General features: G+C 38.5%; 1 protein-coding gene across 4 annotated transcripts in view; it reads right to left on the reverse strand.

The window, feature by feature from the left end:
- FOCAD (focadhesin) overlaps positions 1-15,710 on the reverse strand; it is a 326,170-nt gene that overhangs the window by 259,352 nt on the left and 51,108 nt on the right. For all 4 annotated transcript variants that reach the window (XM_067041424.1, XM_059072504.2, XM_067041423.1 and 1 more), the window contains exon 5: positions 8,351-8,455. In XM_067041424.1, coding sequence (XP_066897525.1) covers positions 8,351-8,455 — 105 coding nt within the window. The remainder of the gene's footprint in view (positions 1-8,350; positions 8,456-15,710) is intronic.

The raw sequence follows: 15,710 nt of genomic DNA on the forward strand, positions 1-15,710 counted from the left end.
AGGGAAGTCCCCCCACTACTCTTTAAAGAAAGCCCAAAGTCTTTGCCATGGTCTTGCATCTTCTAAGCCATGCCCACCTCCCCTGGGCCTCTGTCTTGGCCTCCTCCTCCCTTGAACACTAAGCTCCAGGCACCCGGCCTCCTGTTAGTTCTCCTAGGGCACCAGGCTCTCTCACACAGCAGCAGCTAGGCACATGCTTTTCCCTAGATCTAGAAATGCTCTTCCTGCACTCTTCGCATGGGTGACTCCATCTCCATCTCCACCTCTTATACTCCATGGGTATAAGAGAAAATGCCAAAAGGGCTTAATGATGAGAAGAAGCTAGTTATCAAAATTAAAACTGGAGCGCTTCCCTGGTGGCACAGTGGTTGAGAGTCTGCCTGTTAATGCAGGGGACATGGGTTAGAGCCCCGGTCTGGGGGGATCCCACATGCTGCGGAGCGGCTGGGCCTGTGAGCCACAACTGCTGAGCCTACGTATCTGGAGCCTGTGCTCCTCAACAAGAGAGGCCGCAATAGTGAGAGGCCCGTGCACCGTGATGAAGAGTGGCCCCCGCTTGCCACAACTGGAGAAGGCCCTTGCACAGAAATGAGGACCCAACACAGGCAAAAATAAATAAACTAATTAATTAATTTAAAAAAATAAAATTAAAACTGGAGCTACATTTTGACATCCACAGCTACAAACTGGTCTTAGTGCACTTTGTGTCAGTATTTACCTTGGGACTTTCTCTTGTTTCTGTTTGATGGCCCTAAGGAATGAATGTATTTGCCTTAAGAGATAAGTGAAAAAAAAAACAAAAACGGTATGAAACAAAAAGTACCTCAGCCTTTTGGACACACATCTTTAAGTTCTTAAAACTAACTCTCCATCTAAATAAACTCATAACACTGCACAAACAGATGCACAAATGCACATAGAGTACATAACTTTCATCTACTCAGGGTATCACCATCCATCACTATTGGCCTTATCACCCATTTCAGAGCACACCATCTGCCAAAAACATTTAATATTCCCTTATTTCAGAAAGTACAGCTTGATGTTGATCAGACCAACCCTTTCCACAAATAAGATTCTCAACATTTGATATTTGTACATGTCAGCCACTGTCTGGCACATCAGAATGATGCACAAATTCTGGAACAAGCAGTTACTGCTCATGAATTCACAGCTATTTCCTCACTTCAGCTGAGGGAAGAGAGATCTTTAAAAGATTGCCATAATATGAATATGCAGAGGAAAAATTAAAAGCAAAAGTACATGATAAAATTTTAAGGGAAAAAATGGCATATTACAGAGAAAATGAGCCTCTAATAATTTATGAATCATAAAATTTTTTTTTGTCATTCTTGCTTGCAACCAAAATACCAGGCAAATGTTGTTTCTCTGCTGCACTTCCCATATGGTCAATGTTAGAGAATGTTGAAATAACTTAAACATAGTGTGTTATTAAAAAGTGGAGTTCAAACTAACCAAAAGAAAATTCAGGCCAAACAAAAAGGGCAGGGGAAAAATAAGCCTGAAGTAAAGGATATCTTACTAGTCGCTTTTTTTTTTAAACTGATTAGTATAAAAATTGTTCACAGGGTGGGAATGTAAATTGATACAGCCACTATGGAGAACAGTATGGAGGTTCCTTATAAAACGAAAAATAGAACTACCATACAATCCAGCAATCCCACTACTGGACATATACCTTGAGAAAACCATAATTCAAAAAGAGTCATGTACCACAATGTTCACTGCAGCTCTATCTGCAATAGGCAGGACATGGAAGCAACCTAAGTGTCCATCGACAGATGAATGGATAAAGATGTGGCACATATATACAATGGAATATTACTCAGCCATAAAAAGAAACAAAATTGAGTTATTTGTAGTGAGGTGAATGGATAGAGACTGTCATACAGAGTGAAGTAAGTCAGAAAGAAAAACAAATTCCATATGCTAACACATATATATGGAATCTTAAAAAAAAAATGGTTCTGAAGAACCTAGGGGCAGGACAGGAATAAAGACGCAGACATAGAGAATGGACTTGAGGACATGGGGAGGGGAAAGGGTAAGCTGGGATGAAGTGAGAGAGTGGCATGGACTTATATATACTACCAAATGTAAAATAAATAGCTAGTGGGAAGCAGCCACATAGCACAGGGAGATCAGCTCGGAGCTTTGTGACGACCTAGAGGAGTGGGATAGAGAAGGTGGGAGGGAGATGCAAAAGGGAGGCAATATGGGGATATATGTATATGTATAGCTGATTCACTTTGTTATAAAGCAGAAACTAACACACCATTGTAAAGCAATTATATTCCAATTAAAATGTTTAAAAAAAATTGTTCACAGGTAAAAAAAGGGCTTTTAAAGTTTTTGAAAACAGTTAAATGCCTAAACCAGAGGTCACAAACTGTTGCCCTTGGATTGCATCCTGTGAGCAAATGTGTTGTCTGCCTACCCTGTATTTTCAAAAATTGGAATTGCTTTCCAACATTTATTAGTGAGGATATTTCATATAAAATGTTATTAATATTGAAAGATCTGAAGGTCTGGCAACAATGAAGTCCCAATGCCTCACTGCAACAATTGGCCAGTAGTTCTCAGTTGAACCAGCACATTGGAAACCATCTAGGAAGCTTTGAAAAATTACCAATGCTTGAGGCTGACCCCTACTCATTCTATGGAGAGCCCAGGCAACTAATACATTTAAAAGTTCCTCAGAGGGCTCTAACGGTGCAACCAGAATTGAGACTCCTGGGCCTAGAGTTTTACACCTGACATATGCTCTTCATTTAATCACAGCAGTCAAATGTGCTTCACTGTTCTTCCAGTTTACCCCCATCCTAAAAGGCACTGGGAATTGAAACTCCATTTAAATATCCCCATTTAATCTTGTTTAAGCCACTGAACTATAGAAGGGTCCAGTGACGCAAAATGAACTTTATTGGCTACACACACTCTAATCTGATGCATCTCGAAGCACGGTGGGTAGATCACTTCTGTATCCAAATCTCTTGTTAAAGTGCATGTTCCAGACACATATATGAAAAACTCTGAGCAAGAGCTCCTTATGCACTGTAAACACTAAAAACCATCCTTGGTTTGTAGAAGGGTGCTGAGGGCTCTCTTCCCCTCCTGTTCCTACCAGCGTCTACTGTCTGACCATGCAGAACACTAACTTGTTGGGGTCATGGAATTACTCAATGAACAGAGAGCAGTGAGGTTTAAATCTCACTTGCGTCCACACTTGGCTTGCTCTCATTGGATTGTTTTTCCATTAGAACTGCTGTTTGGTTCTGCTCTTGGACTCTCTAATGTCCATGGTAGATGCAGTAAGATGAACTTGGTGCCTCGGTGCCTAAGTTAGGAGCAAACAAACCTTTTGCCTTCCAATAGGGAACAGAGGTCAGGAGACATGATTAACTACTCAAGATCCCTCCCAGTCTACCCCAAGGGGCTCTCTGCAGCTAAGTACTACTAAGTTCATATATGGTACCACTAAGTTCCCAGGGGCTCAAGCAATATTTCTCAAGCATGATCCACAAATGACCTATATCCATCACCCAGCAACTGGATTCCTGAGTCTCACTGCAAAACCTACTGAATGAATGAGAATCTCTGGCAAGTGGGCTTGAGAAGCTGTACTTGTAACAGGCTCCCCAGGCGGTTCTTAGACACAGGAAGTTTGAAAACCACTGAGCTCTGGGTTCAACAAAGAGAAGACCCACTCTAAAGCTCCTTCAGGAAAGTCACAGGAACCAAGGGAAGCCACTGGCTAACATTCTGGGTCCTCACATCTCCCTCTCTCTTCACTCCCCAACTGGAACGACTTAAGCAATTCAGGGCAGATCCATTCAAAATGACAACATAAATCCCCAGAAAAGGAATAGTTGGATCATGTGGCAGATCTATTCTTAATTTTTTGAGAAAATCTCCAAACTGTTTTCCATAGTAGCTGCACCAATTTACCTTCCCACCAACAATATATAAAGGTTGCCTTTTCTCCATATCCTCTCCAACACTTATTTCTTGCCTTTTTGATAATAGCCATTCAAACGGGCATGATGTGATATCTCACTGTGGTTTTGATTTGCATTTCCCTAATAAATACAGTGATGTTGAACATCATTTCCTGTGCCTGTTGGCCATCTGTAGGGGTCTCCTTTGGAAAAATGTCTACCCAGATCCTCTATCCTTTTTTTTTTTTTTTTTTTTTTTTTTTGCGGTACGCGGGCCCCTCACTGTTGTGGCCTCTCCTGTTGCGGAGCACAGGCTCCAGACGCGCAGGCTCAGCAGCCATGGCTCATGGGCCCAGCCGCTCCGCGGCATGTGGGATCTTCCCGGACCGGGGCACAAACCCGTGTCCCCTGCATCAGCAGGCGGAGTTTCAACCACTGCGCCACCAGGGAAGCACCTCTGCCCATTTTTTAATCAGGTTATTTCGTTTTTTGCTGTTGATTTGTACAAGTTCTTTACATATTTTAGATGTTAACCCCTTATTGGATATATGATTTGCAAATGTCTTCTTCTGGGTATTTATCAGAAGAATATGAAAACACAAATTCAAAAAGATATACGCACCCCAATGTTCATCACAGCATTATTTACAACAGCCAAGATATGCAAACAACCTAAGTTACTCATTGATGGATGTATGGATAAAGAAGATGTGGTATATATATATACAATTAAATACTACTTAGCCATAAAAAAAGATGAAATCTTGCCATTTGCAACCCCTGGATGGACATTGAGGGTAGTATGCTAAGTGAAATGAGTCCAGCGGAGAAAGACAAATACCATATGATTTCACTCACATGTGGACTATTAAAAATAAATAAACAAACAAAATAAACCACACAAAAGCAAACAAATAGATACCAAGAACAGATTAGTGATTACCAGAGGGGAAAGGAAGTAGGGGGAGGGAGAAACAGATAAATGGGATCAACTATACGGTGACAGATGGAAACTAAACTTTTCATGGTGAGCATGCTGTAGTGTATATAGGTCAAAATATAATGTTGTACACATGAAATAGTAATATAAACCAATGTTACCTCAATTTTTAAAAAAAATTTTAATAAAAATAAGATGACCACATATTCTGTTTTACTATAATTCAAATTAATCAGCTATTAGGACAAAAAGAAGTGAGAAACACTTAAAATCCAATTGTATAGTAGCAGAGTCCTTAATACCATAAAAACACAGATGAGTTTCATGCCCAGAAAGCTTACAATTATTTGTCATACTACTTCCATTTTAAATCAGTCCTATGGCATAACCAGGGAACACCTTTCAGTGGAGTTCTAAGCTTCTCATATCCTTTTTATGCTTTCATACAGAGCTCATCAGCCTTCCTCTCCAAGGCTGGATGATATTGCTAACCAACATGTGGTAAAGAAGATTCTAAAACAGCATGACAATTTTATGCTTGACTCAGGCAATCATAGCTCTCTTGAGGGAAATGTGCTTTCCAGGCTCACCTCTCCTGTGTTTCTGCCCACAATCCCCCCTGGAGGAACTTAAGGCTCTTATACACTCGATTACACTCTACTGATTTATAGTGCCAAACAGCCATTCACATAAGGGCCCTCCATAAACATAACTGGATTATGCCAACTCAGGTGACTGATTCTGGTCCTCTTAATGTGACACCACTCTACAGACAAACCTTATATATCCAGTATGATTTCCTATCCTAGGCTCCCTATCCACACCTTGCACCTATTGTCTTCTGAAAACAAGACTGCAGTTAAAAGAACCAACTACTAGAGAAAACTAATTATAAATAGGAAAACAGGTGAAACATTACAGGTAACTGAAAGTTTAGCACTTGCACACAGTGAGGACAATCAGTATGAAAATGACACTAACTCTGATTCTTCTGTGTGACAGAAAATTTCCTTCTATCATCATCAAAACTAGTGCTTCTTAAACTTAAAGGTGCCTGTGAATTATCTGGAAAATCTTACTAAAATGTGGGCTCTAATTCAGATAATCTGAGATGGAGTCCGAGATTCTGCATTCCTAACAAGCTCCCAGGAACTGCTAATGCTGCTCATAGCTCTGCTACTTATAGTATGGTGGGGAAACAGCAGCATCAGCATCAGTGTCAGTGTCGGCATCAGCATCACCTGGGAGCTTGTTAGACAAGAATCTTGAGTCCACCTTAGACCTAAGGAAAGAGAATCTGCCATTCAACAAGGTCTCAGGTGATCAGAATGCATAGTAGACAGCCGCTAACACACCATCTTATACCCACTGTCAATCAGAATTGTCTGGGACCTTTTTGAAACTACAAAAGCTTAGGTCTCATGGCAGAGAATCTGATTCAGCTGGTCTAGTGTATTTCATTGTTCCTATTTTTGTTTGTTTTTAGGCATACCCAGGTGGCTCTGAGTAGCCAGGGTTGAGAACCATTGAATTAAAAATACCCAACTGGGTGGAGGAAAATATAGAGCTACTGCTAATCGGTGAGGAATTTGAGGGAATGATGAAAATGTCCTAAAATTGGTCATTGCAATGGTTACGTGACTGTGAATATACTAAAAACCATTGAATGGTACTTTAAATGAGTCAACTGTATGGTATATGAGTTATTCTCAATAAAACTGTTATATAAAAATGTAAAACTTCAATATCTTTCCTATTTTAAAATAGGTAAATAACTCCAACTGAACAACAATGAAGTGGAATTATTGCCCATCCTGGAACTCTGGCCCAAGAGGCTGAACTTCTTTCAAAAAAAGAGAACACAGATGCTTATACGACTCACCTAGAAACATTAAGTCCTGCTCACCTACTCCTTAGGTTCATTTCTGGTTAGGTAATGCATATTTTAAAAAGAAAAGCAAATTTATCAATTTTGAAAAGTTTCTCCTGCACATCCAAAGTTTCCATAGTATTTTCAAATAAATAATTTTCCTTTTGCTTCCCCAATTTAAAATAAACCAAGTTAACTAATAAGTTAACAATGAATTAATTAATCCATTGTACTACATTCTTCCATCTTTTCTGTGTTTTTGAAAACATTCAAAAAACATGTTAAGAGGGACTTCCCTGGTGATCCAGTGGTTAAGACCCCACGCTCCCATTGCAGGGGTCCGGGTTCAATCCTGGGCAGGGAACTAGATCCCGTGTGCCACAACTAAGACCTGGCACAGCCAAATAAATCATTTTTTTTAATTAAGAAAAAATATATGAAATGCAAATCTGACCTTGTTTTTAAAAAGTGACTTAAGAAACTCGACAATGTGCTCATAAAAATAAAGATGATAAATAGCACTAAAATATCAGAAAAATTATACTCCAATAAAAACATTTTAAAAAAATCAGGAAAGATCACTGTAATATATGAGACACTGTTTACTTATTATCAAAAGAAAGTACTATAAATACATATAAGTAATAGGTACCATGTATTATTATACTTTGAAGAGGCAAGCACAGCTTCTGATAGCTGTGGTGTCAAATGCTCAAAACTGCAGGTCTTGTATGCTCAAGCCAATGACAGTTCACAGGTATGATTTACTTTCCCTATTGGAGTGCCACAGCCTATGTAAGTCATTTTCCCCCAGAACCAGTGCCCTTGTTTACGGTCTCATGGTCTCATTCTTTTGAAACAGGCATATTCTAGATACATCACTGAACAGAGTTTTCAGGACTATATACACTGGTTACATGGCATCTTCTGGGATCCCCTCTCTTAAGAAATGACTTTCTAGGACCTTCAAGGCAATGGTTACGGTCACCTTCAAAAGTAAGCATGACGCCTTCCCTTATCCAAACTCTCCCATAAAATCCAATGTATTTCAACATAACTGTTGCTGTGTATACTTTCTTTTAAAATAATCTTACCATGTTACATTCTGTAGATGACAAAAAAAAAAAAAAAAAAGGCAAATCAATGCTCCTAAGTACTGACCTTGCCCTGGGTAATAACCTTTGGATAGTCCTCCTATTACTTTTTATAGTGAGGAAGTTTACCCTCCTGCCTAAACTAAGCCCCTCCTGCTCTTAGTACATCTGTCCAATGAACTCTTCAGTTTTCATAGTATTGGGAAGATGGTTCTATATCCCAGAGCAAAACAAATGACCTGAATTTTGGATAGAAGATTCCAATTCCAAGGAAACAACCCTGAAAGCCTTGTTGGTGATACTCAGCATATAGTAGTCAACTCTATCTCAATCCTGACTCTTTGAAATACTAACTTCCGAGAGGGCAAGACTCACAGTCATTGCTGAGTTAAACATACTAATTCTTAATAGATTAGCATGTCTCAATTCATAACTTATTTAACAATTCACAAAAAAAAAGTTTCAAAAGAAAGGAGAAAAGGCATACCTAATGTTATATATATCCTTAATATTCTTCTCTCCACCATGTCCTTCCTTAAGAGCTTGCATTTGTAATAATTTCATAATGGCTTTTATCAAGCCGTGTGTATTCCTGTAAAGAAATATAACAACATGTCAAATGTTATAAAGTGAATATTCTAATCAGGTACTTAATCCTAACACTTTTAAATAGTTGAACACTTGCCACCCACACTGAACAGGAGCCATCCACACACCCCCAGCTTATTGCATAGCACAGCCAAGAATAGGCCTACAAGCTCCCATTCAACACATTGAAAGGAGGAGAAGTGGAGCCAAAGAATCAAACCACTAACCTATCAATCACCTCCATACATTCACTTGGGGAAAAATCAATCAGGAAAAAGGAAACACTAACCCACATAACTGCAGGCAGTGACCACATCAGTTACCCACACTGAATTATCAAGTTCTTCATTTATAAATATTAGCAGACCATGAATAATAACCAGACATATGAAATGGAACAGCCACTCAAAAAAGTGGGCCAGGGGACCAATCAGAGAAAATATCCCCCATTAAAACAAAGTTAATGGAAGTAGGGAATAGAAATTTAAGTTTTCTCCTTATCCTCTGTTAGAGGCAGCAGGATAATAAATGAAAAATAAGGCCTGCCCTTTTTTATTTTTTTACCTGTTATTAATTATTTTAAATTGTGAAACAGGATTTTATTCCAGCATTACTGAGGTAAAACTGACAAATACAATTGTAATATAATGTGTACAACATGATTTACATGTACGTTGTAAAATGGCTGCCATATCAAGTTAATTAACACACACATCACTTCACATAGTTACTTTTTTGTTGTTGGTAAAAACGCTAAATACTCTCTTAGCAAATTTCAAGTACACAATACAGTATTGTTGACTACAGTTACCACGTTGTACATTAGATCCTCAGAACTTATTCATCTTATAACTGGAAGTTTGTATCTTTTGACCAATCTCTCCCCATTTCTCCCACCCAGCCCCTGGCAACAATATTTGTTCAACTTCTTTTTTTAGATTCCACATGTAAGTGGTACCGTCCAGTATTTATCTTTCTCTGTCTGGTTTATTTCACTTAGCATGATACCCTTCAGGTTCATCCACGATGTCATAAATTACCCTACCCTTTTTAAATAAGATGCTCCCTGGGAACAAAAAAGAAATCTTAGAAATAAAGATTACCTGTTAAATTTTAAAAAGTAATATTTTAAAAATCATGGTTGTTCATATTTACAGATCATCTATTGTAAGCTAAGTACTCTCCTAAGAGCTTAACGTGTATTGTGTCATTGCTATCTAGAAATCATTTTTAACAATCATCGACAGGAAGACACTGGAACTCACCAAAAAAGATACCCCACATCCAAAGAGAAAGGAGAAGCCACAATGAGACGTTAGGAGGGGTGCAATCACAATAAAATCAAATCCCATAACTTCTGGGTGGGTGACTCACAAACCTGATAACACTTATACCACAGAAGTCCACCCACTGGAGTGAACGTTCTGAGCCCCACGTCAGGCTTCCCAACCTGGGGGTCTGGCAACGGGCCCACGTCAGGCTTCCCAACCTGGGGGTCTGGCAACGGGAGGAGGAACTCCTAGAGAATCAGACTTTGAAGGCTGGCAGGATTTGACTGCAGCACTTCAACAGGACTGGGGGAAACAGAGACTCCACTCTTGGAGGGCACACACAAAGTAGTGTGCGCATCAGGACCCAGGGGAAGGAGCAGTGACCCCATGGGAGACTGAACCAGACCTACCTGCTAGTATTGGAGGGTCTCCCACAGAGGCGAGGGGTGGCTGTGTCTCACCATGAGGACAAGGACACTGGCATCAGAAGTTCTGGGAAGTACTCCTTGGCTTGAGCCCTCCCAGAGTCTGCCATTAGCCCCACCAAACAGCCCAGGTAGGCTCCAGTGTTGGGTCGCCTCAGGCCAAACAACCAACAGGGAGGGAACCCAGCCCCACCCATCAGCAGACAAGCAGATTAAACTTTTACTGAGTTCTGCCCACCAGAGCAACAGCCAGCTCTACCCACCACCAGTCCCTCCAACCAGGAAACTTGCACAAGCCTCTTAGATAGCCTCATCCACAAGAGGGCAGACAGCAAAAGCAAGAACTACAACCCTGCAGCCTGTGGAACAAAAACCACATTCACAGAAGGATAGACAAGATGAAAAGGCAGAAGGCTATGTACCAGATGAAGGAACAAGATAAAACCCCAGAAAAACAACTAAATGAAGTGCAGATAGGCAACCTTCCATAAAAAGAATTCAAAATAATGATAGTGCAGATGATCCTGGACCTCGGAAAAAGAATGGAGGCAAAGATCAAGGAGATGCAAGAAATGTTTAACGAAGACCTAGAAGAATTAAAGAACAAACAGAGATGAACAGTACAATAACTGAAATGAAAAATACACTAGAAGGAATCAATAGCAGAATAACTGAGGCAGAAGAACGGATAAGTGACCTGGAAGACAGAATGGTGGAATTCACTGCAGTGGAACAGAATAAAGAAAAAAGAATGAAAAGAAATGAAGACAGCTTAAGAGACCTCTGGGACAACATTAAACGCAACAACATTTGCATTATAGGGGTCGCAGAAGGAGAAGAGAGAGAGAAAGGACCTGAGAAAATATTTGAAGAGATTATAGTCGAAAATTTCCCTAACATGGGAAAGGAAATAGCCACCAAAGGGCAGGAAGCGCAGAGAGTCCCATACAGGATAAACCCAAGGAGAAACATGACGAGACACACAGTAATCAAATTGGCAAAAATTAAAGACCAAAAAAAATTATTGAAAGCAGAAAGGGAAAAATGACAAATAACATAAAAGGGAACTCCCATAAGGTTAACAGCTGATTTATCAGCAGAAACTCTACAGGCCAGAAGGAAGCGGCATGACATATTTAAAGTGATGAAAGGGAAGAACCTAGAACCAAGATTAGTCTACCCAGAAAGGATCTCATTCAGATTCCATTGAGAAATCAAAAGCTTTACAGACAAGTAAAAGCTAAGAGAATTCAGCACTACCAAACCAGCTCTACAACAAATGCTAAAGGAACTCCTCTAAGTGGGAAACACAAGACAAGAAGAGGATCTACAAAAACAGACCCAAAACAATTAAGAAAATGGTAATAGGAACATATAGATAATTACCTTAAATGTGAATGGATTAAATGCTCCAACCAAAAGACACAGGCTCACTGAACAGATACAAAAACAGGACCCATATATATGCTGTCTACAAGAGACCAACTTCAGACCTAGGGACACATACAGACTGAAAGTGAGGGAATGGAAAAAGATATTCCATGAAAATGGAAATCAAAAGAAAGCTGGACTAGCAATACTCATATCAGATAAAATAGACCTTAAAATAAAGAATGTTACAAGAGACAAGGAAGGATACTACATAATGATCAGGGATCAATCCAAGAAGAAGATATAACAATTATAAATATATATGCACCCAACATAGGAGCACCAATACATAAGGCAACTGCTAACAGCTATAAAAGAGGAAATCAACAGTAACACAATAATAGTGGGGGATTCTAACACCTCACATACACCAATGGACAGATCATCCACACAGAAAATTAATAAGGAAACACAAGCTTTAAATGACACAAAAGACCAGATAGATTTAATTGATATTTATAGGACATTCCATCCAAAAACAGCAGATTACAGTTTCTTCTCAAGTGCACATAGAACATTCTCCAGGACAGACAACATCTTGGGTCACAAATCAAGCCTCAGTAAATTTAAGAAAACTGAAATCATATCAAGCATCTTTTCTGACCACAATGCTATGAGATTAGAAATCAGTTACAGGGAAAAAAAGTAAAAAAACACAAACACATGGAGGCTAAACAATACATTACTAAACAACCAAGAGATCACTGAAGAAATCAAAGAGAAAATAAAAAAATACCTAGAGACAGATGACAATGAAAACACGACAATCCAAAACCTATGGGATGCAGCAAAAGCAGTTCTAAGAAGGAATTCTATAGCAATACAATCCTACCTCAAAAAACAAAAAACATCTCAAATAAACAACCTATCTTACACCTAAAGGAACTAGAGAAAGAAGAACAAACAAAACCCAAAGTTAGTAGAAGGAAAGAAATCATAAAGATCAGAGCAGAAATAAATGAAATAGAAACAAAGAAAACAATAGCAAAGATCAATAAAACTAAAAGCTGGTTCTTTGAGAAGATAAACAAAATTGATAAACCATTAGCCAGACTCATCAAGAAAAAGAGGGTGAGGACTCAAATCAATAAAATTAGAAATGAAAAAGGAGAAGTTACAACAGACACCGCAGAAATACAAAGCATCCTAAGAGACTACTACAAGCAACTCTATGCTAATAAAATGGACTATCTGGAAGAAATGGACAAATTCTTAGAAAGGTATAACCTTCTAAGACTGAACCAGGAAGAAATAGAAAATATGAACAGACCAATCACAAGGAATTAAATTGAAACTGTGATGAAAACTCTTCCAACAAACAAAAGTCCAGGACCAGATGGCTTCACAGGTGAATTCTATCAAACATTTAGAGAAGAGCTAACACTCATCCTTCTCAAACTCTTCCAAAAAGTTGCAGAGGAACACTCCCAAACTCATTCTACGAGGCCACCATCACCCTGATACCAAAACCAGAAAAAGATGTCACAAAAAAAGAAAATTACAGACCAATATCACTGATGAACATAGATGCAAAAATCCTCAATCAAATACTAGCAAACAGAATCCAACAACACATTAAAAGTATCATACACAATGATCAAGTGGGATTTATCCTAGGGATGCAAGGATTCTTCAATATATGCAAATCAATCAATGTGATACACCATATTAACAAATTGAAGAATAAAAACCATATGATCATTTCAATAGGTGCAGAAAAAGCTTTGGACAAAATTCAACACCACTTTATGATAAAAACCCTCCAGAAAGTGGACATAGAGGGAACCTACCTCAACATAATAAAGGCCATATATAACAAACCCACAGCAAACATCATTCTCAATGGTGAAAAACTGAAAACATTTCCTCTAAGATCAGGAATGAGACAAGGATGTCCACTCACACCACTATTATTCAACATAGTTTTGGAAGTCTTAGCCACGGAAATTAGAAATGAAAAAGAAATTAAAGGGATACAAATTGGAAAAGAAGTAAAACTGTCACTGTTTGCAGATGACATGGTACTATACATAGAGAATCCTAAAGATGCCACCAAAAAACTACTAGAGCTAATCAATGAATTTGGTAAAGTTGCAGGATACAAAATTAATGCACAGAAATCTCTTACATTCCTATACACTAACGATGAAAAATCTGAAAGAGAAATTAAGGAAACACTTCCATTTACCACTGCAACAAAAAGAATAAAATACCTAGGTATAAACCTACCTAGGGAGACAAAAGACTTGTATGCAGAAAACTATATGACATGGCTGAAAGAAATTAAATATGATACAAACAGACGGAGAGATATACCATGTCCTTGGATTGGAAGAATCAATATTGTGAAAATGACTATACTACCCAAAGCAATCTACAGATTCAATGCAATCCCTATCAAATTACCAATGGCATTTTTTAACGGAACTAGAACAAAAAAAATCTTAAAATTTGTATGGAGACACAAAAGACCCCGAATAGCCAAAGCAGTCTTGAGGGAAAAAAACAGAGCTGGAGGAATCAGACTCCCTGACTTCAGACTATACTACAAAGCTACAGTCATCAAGACAATATGGTACTGGCACAAAAACATAAATATAGATCAATGGAGCAGGATAGAAAGCCCAGAGACAAATCCACACACCTATCGTCAACTAATCTATGACAAAGGAAGCAAGGATATATGATGGAGAAAAGACAGCCTCTTCAATAAGTGGTGCTGGGAAAACTGGACAGTTACATGTAAAAGAATGAAATTAGAACACTCCCTAACACCATACACAAAAATAAACTCAAAATGGATTAGAGATCTAAATATAAGACTGGACACTATAAAGCTCTTAGAGGAAAACATAGGAAGAACACTCCTTGACATAAATCACAGCAAGATCTTTTTTGATCCACCTCCTAGAACAATGGAAATAAAAACAAAAATAAACAAAATGGAACCTAGCGAAATTTAAAAGCTTTTGCAAAGCAAAGGAAACTACAAACAAGATGAAAGGACAACCCTCAGAATGGGAGAAAATATTTGCAAACAAATCAATGGACAAAGGATTAATCTCCAAAATATATAAATAACTCATGCCGCTCATTATTAAAAAAACAAACAACCCAATCCAAAAATGGGCAGAAGACCTAAATAGACATTTCTCTAAAGAAGACATACAGATGGCCAAGAAGCACATGAAAAGCTGCTCAACACCACTAATTACCAGAGAAATACAAATCAAAACTACTATGAGGTATCACCTCACACCAGTTAGAATGGGCATCATCATAAAATCTACAAACAACAAATGCTGGAGAGGGTGTGGAGGAAAGCGAACCCTCTTGCACTGTTGGTGGGAATGTAAATTGATACAGCCACTATGAAGAACAGTATGGAGTTTCCTTAAAAAACTACAAATAGAACTACCATACGACCCAGCAATCCCACTACTGGGTGTATACCCTGAGAAAACCATATTCAAAAAGAGTCATGTACCACCATGTTCATTGCAGCTCTATTTACAATAGCTAGCTCATGGAAGCAACCTAAATGCCCATTGACAGACAAATGGATAAAGAACATGTGGTACATATATATACAATGGAATATTACTCAGCCATAAAAAGGAATGAAATTGAGTCATTTGTAGAGACATGGATGGATCTAGAGACTGTCATAAGGAGTGAAGTAAGTCAGAAAGAGAAAAATGAATATCGTATATTAACGCATATATGTGGAACCTAGAAAAATGTTACAGATGAACCGGTTTGTAGGACAAAAATTGAGACAGATGCAGAGAACAAACGTATGGACACCAAGGGGGGAAAGTGGCAGGGGGGATGAATTGGGAGTTTGGGATTGACAGGTATACACTGATGTGTATAAAATGGATAACTAATAAGAACCTGTTTAAAAATAAAATAAAATAAAATTCAAAAAAGAAACAAAAAAGAAATCACTTTTAACTTTATCTCCAGCCAAGACAAGACCTGGACTTAATTAATTGATATCTTTTGGGGCAATTATGTGAGATGTTATTTAGTGTACTCTTTTATGGCATTTAAAATTTTACAACTTATAAAAGGTTTGGTCGCACTGTCCCATACAGTAGTCAAGGGCCACATGTGGCTACTGAGCACT

This window comes from Kogia breviceps, chromosome 8, assembly GCF_026419965.1.
Source record: "Kogia breviceps isolate mKogBre1 chromosome 8, mKogBre1 haplotype 1, whole genome shotgun sequence".
NCBI lineage: Eukaryota > Metazoa > Chordata > Mammalia > Artiodactyla > Physeteridae > Kogia > Kogia breviceps.